This window comes from Helianthus annuus, chromosome 11, assembly GCF_002127325.2.
Source record: "Helianthus annuus cultivar XRQ/B chromosome 11, HanXRQr2.0-SUNRISE, whole genome shotgun sequence".
Taxonomy (NCBI): domain Eukaryota; kingdom Viridiplantae; phylum Streptophyta; class Magnoliopsida; order Asterales; family Asteraceae; genus Helianthus; species Helianthus annuus.
The window spans coordinates 174,499,260-174,502,216 of NC_035443.2; the positions used below are offsets into that span (position 1 = coordinate 174,499,260).

The 2,957-nt window shown below is 36.1% G+C and overlaps 1 protein-coding gene across 1 annotated transcript; it reads right to left on the reverse strand.

Annotated features, from left to right (window-relative positions):
- Positions 1 to 1,175: 1,175 nt before the first annotated feature.
- Positions 1,176 to 2,159, reverse strand: LOC110888776 (BAHD acyltransferase BIA1). Its single transcript, XM_022136284.1, has one exon. The coding sequence runs from the start codon at positions 2,157 to 2,159 to the stop codon at positions 1,176 to 1,178; it is 984 nt and encodes a 327-aa protein (XP_021991976.1).
- Positions 2,160 to 2,957: the final 798 nt, after the last annotated feature.

Here is a 2,957-nt window from a genome sequence, read left to right on the forward strand (position 1 = left end):
AAGATCTTCAATTAAAACACAAACATACGAACATAAACGAACGCAAATCAACGAATGTTCATGAACACGTTCACTAACACCTTACCGAACATTCACGAACACAATCGAACGAACGAGACCTCTATTCATGTTCGTTCATTTAACTAATCAATCGAACGAAATTTCTTGTTTATGTTTGTTTGTTTATTAAACGAACGAACATAAACGAACTTCCCGTCGAACGGTTCGCGAACTGTTCGCTAAACGTTCGGTTCGTTTACAGCCCTAGCAACCGACCATACAAATAGTTTGCTTTTTACCCTTCAATTTTGTGGTAGTGTCCTTTATACCCCCAACTTTGTTATAGTTTTCTTTTTACCCCTAACTTTGTCAATTCTCATTATTTTCCCCTCTTATCCCTTAAATTTAGGAAATGTAATTTTTAACCCAATAACTTTTTATGAACTTTGTAAAATGTCACTTTGACTCCTCAAGAGTTTTTGACTTGACGGTATAAATTCAAGTTAGTCGGGTCGCATATAATACAGTATGATTGTACGGTATAAATTCGCTTTGCGTTATGTTTTGATCCAATTGCAATGCAGCTATATGTTTCGTTGAGTACAACCGGATACGTCGAAACGAGTGTTTTCATAAGGTTAGCGCATCACATAACGCTTGGACTAATTCGTTCGATGTTTGCAATGTACCCGCGCCGCAACGGGCGCGACTCTTATTAGGTAGTTTGCTTTTTACCCTCCAACTTTGTGGTAGTGTCCTTTATACCCCCAACTTTGTCATAGTTTCCTTTTTACCTCCAACTTTGTCAAATCTCATTATTACCCCCTCTTAGCTCTTAAGTTTAGGAAATATAATTTTTAACCACATAACTCTTATGAACTTTGTAAAATGTTACTTTGACTCCTCGAGAGTTTTTGACTGGATGGTATAAATTCAAGTTAGTCGGGTCGCATATACTACGTTATGATTGTAAGGTATAAATTCGATTTGCGTTATCTTTTGATCCAACCGCAACGCAGCAATATGTTACGTTGAGTTCAAGTCGAAACACGTGTTTTCATAAGGTTAGCGCATCACATAACATTTTAACTAATCCGTTCGACGTTTGCAATGTATCCGAGCCGCAACACGCGCAGGTCTTATTACTAGTTATTGATGAAATCAGAATGACCAAATTACACTTTAGATTTTATGTCAATAAAAGCAAGAAGCTCTTTGTCCTGTTGAAGGATCAACATTTCTTCTTCCGGAAGGCGTATTGTTACTTCAATACCATCTTTATCCGGAGTGTCCATTAAGACAAGATTCTTGAAATCCACCTCCGGAATTACATATTTTACTTGTACCGGTTTACCCCATCCAAAATCCACTTCATAAAGAGGGAACCAACAAAAGCTTGTAGTCCAATATACTTGTACACTAGGATCACCTATCAACATTGGCACCATGCTTGCATATTTTTCACCTATCTCTTGCACATCTCTAATTTCTCCAGCTTCCATTTTCCCTCTCCTTAACTTAGCAACCACCTCATTTAGCGTGATTTCGCGTGAATCATCCATCTTTACGGCCACTGATGAAAGTATGTTGCCTGCTACCTTTTCAGGATCATTCTTGAAGATTTTGTTTCTCATGTTGATCGGATGAACCAAGATTGATGGCTTAAAAAGCCCTGACTTAGTTGTGGCCGCATCAACCGAGCATTTGAATAATAAAGACGTAAATACCTCAACTCGGGATAGTGTGATGCCCATGGAGTTCATAACCTTCTCCTTGAGCACATTTATTTTTGAATTAGGAAACACAAAACTCTTTGTTACATACTTAGATTCATGTGAAATAGTGACTTTAGGTAGTTCAACATTCTTATAACTTGTAGGTGGTGTTAGGAAATATGGCTTCATTGGTGATCCACCGCATGTAACCTTGGCCCATTGATTAATGAAGGTGACCATTGTGAACCCATCAACGAGCTTGTGCGATATGGACACAGCCACTGCGGCTCCACCACAAATGAAATGGTTCAATTGGACCGCGACCATGTTAGTTATGCTAACATTAGGATGTAGTTCGCGTAGGCTTTCGTGATTTGCTTCCTTGCGAATGTAGTCATCAAGACGAGTATCATGAGATCGCTTCCAAGAACTCAACCCCTTCATCGTTACAATCGATGTGACCCGCGAAAGGACTTAAGATCCTACCTGCGAATGGGTAGTATTGTGTCAAACACCTTGATAATGACTTCTTGAGGATGTTAATTTGTTGATGTCACCGTTGTTATAACTTTTGTAGAAGAAAATAAATGGCAGAGGTGCATGGGGCATATAGTTATCGATCAATGAGAGAACATGAGTTTTGAGGTGAGGAGGTGTTGGGGATGATGGTTTAATGGTTTCTTGAGATATGATCTTCATTTTGTTATGGAAATTAAATAATCAAGTCATATGAAAATGGAATATATATACACACACATATCGTGCTTTGCTTTCTAATATTAATTAGTTTGGTCTAGAAAATAGTTATCTATTATTTTTTACAAGTTTGTTCAAGTGGTTAAAGTTTATTAAAGTTTATTTAATAGTTATCTTTTGTATATATACACATATCATGCTTTACTTATGTTATCAATGGATTATATTTCTGTTACATTAGTTAATAAATTATTTCTATCTACTATGTAGATACTTTAATGTTATTTTGGTATACTAGTTCATTTCATTAAAGGGGTGTTGTCATACATACCCGTTTTTATAAGTTTTGACAATACAACCAAATAAAAAGGATGATATACAACTTATAGCATACGTTTTTCTTACATAAACTTTTTTTTGTTGTATTGTAAAATGCTTAAAATCAAATTCAGTAAAAGGAAACTTATTCTGCAATGTATAAAACTAGGTTATAACCCGGGAATACTCCTGGGTTGTTAATCTATGTTTCTAAAAAAAATATATACA

Bases quoted from the DNA above. Each gene is read 5' to 3' on its own strand.
- LOC110888776 (XM_022136284.1), bottom strand. From the start codon at position 2,159: ATGAAGGGGTTGAGTTCTTGGAAGCGATCTCATGATACTCGTCTTGAT.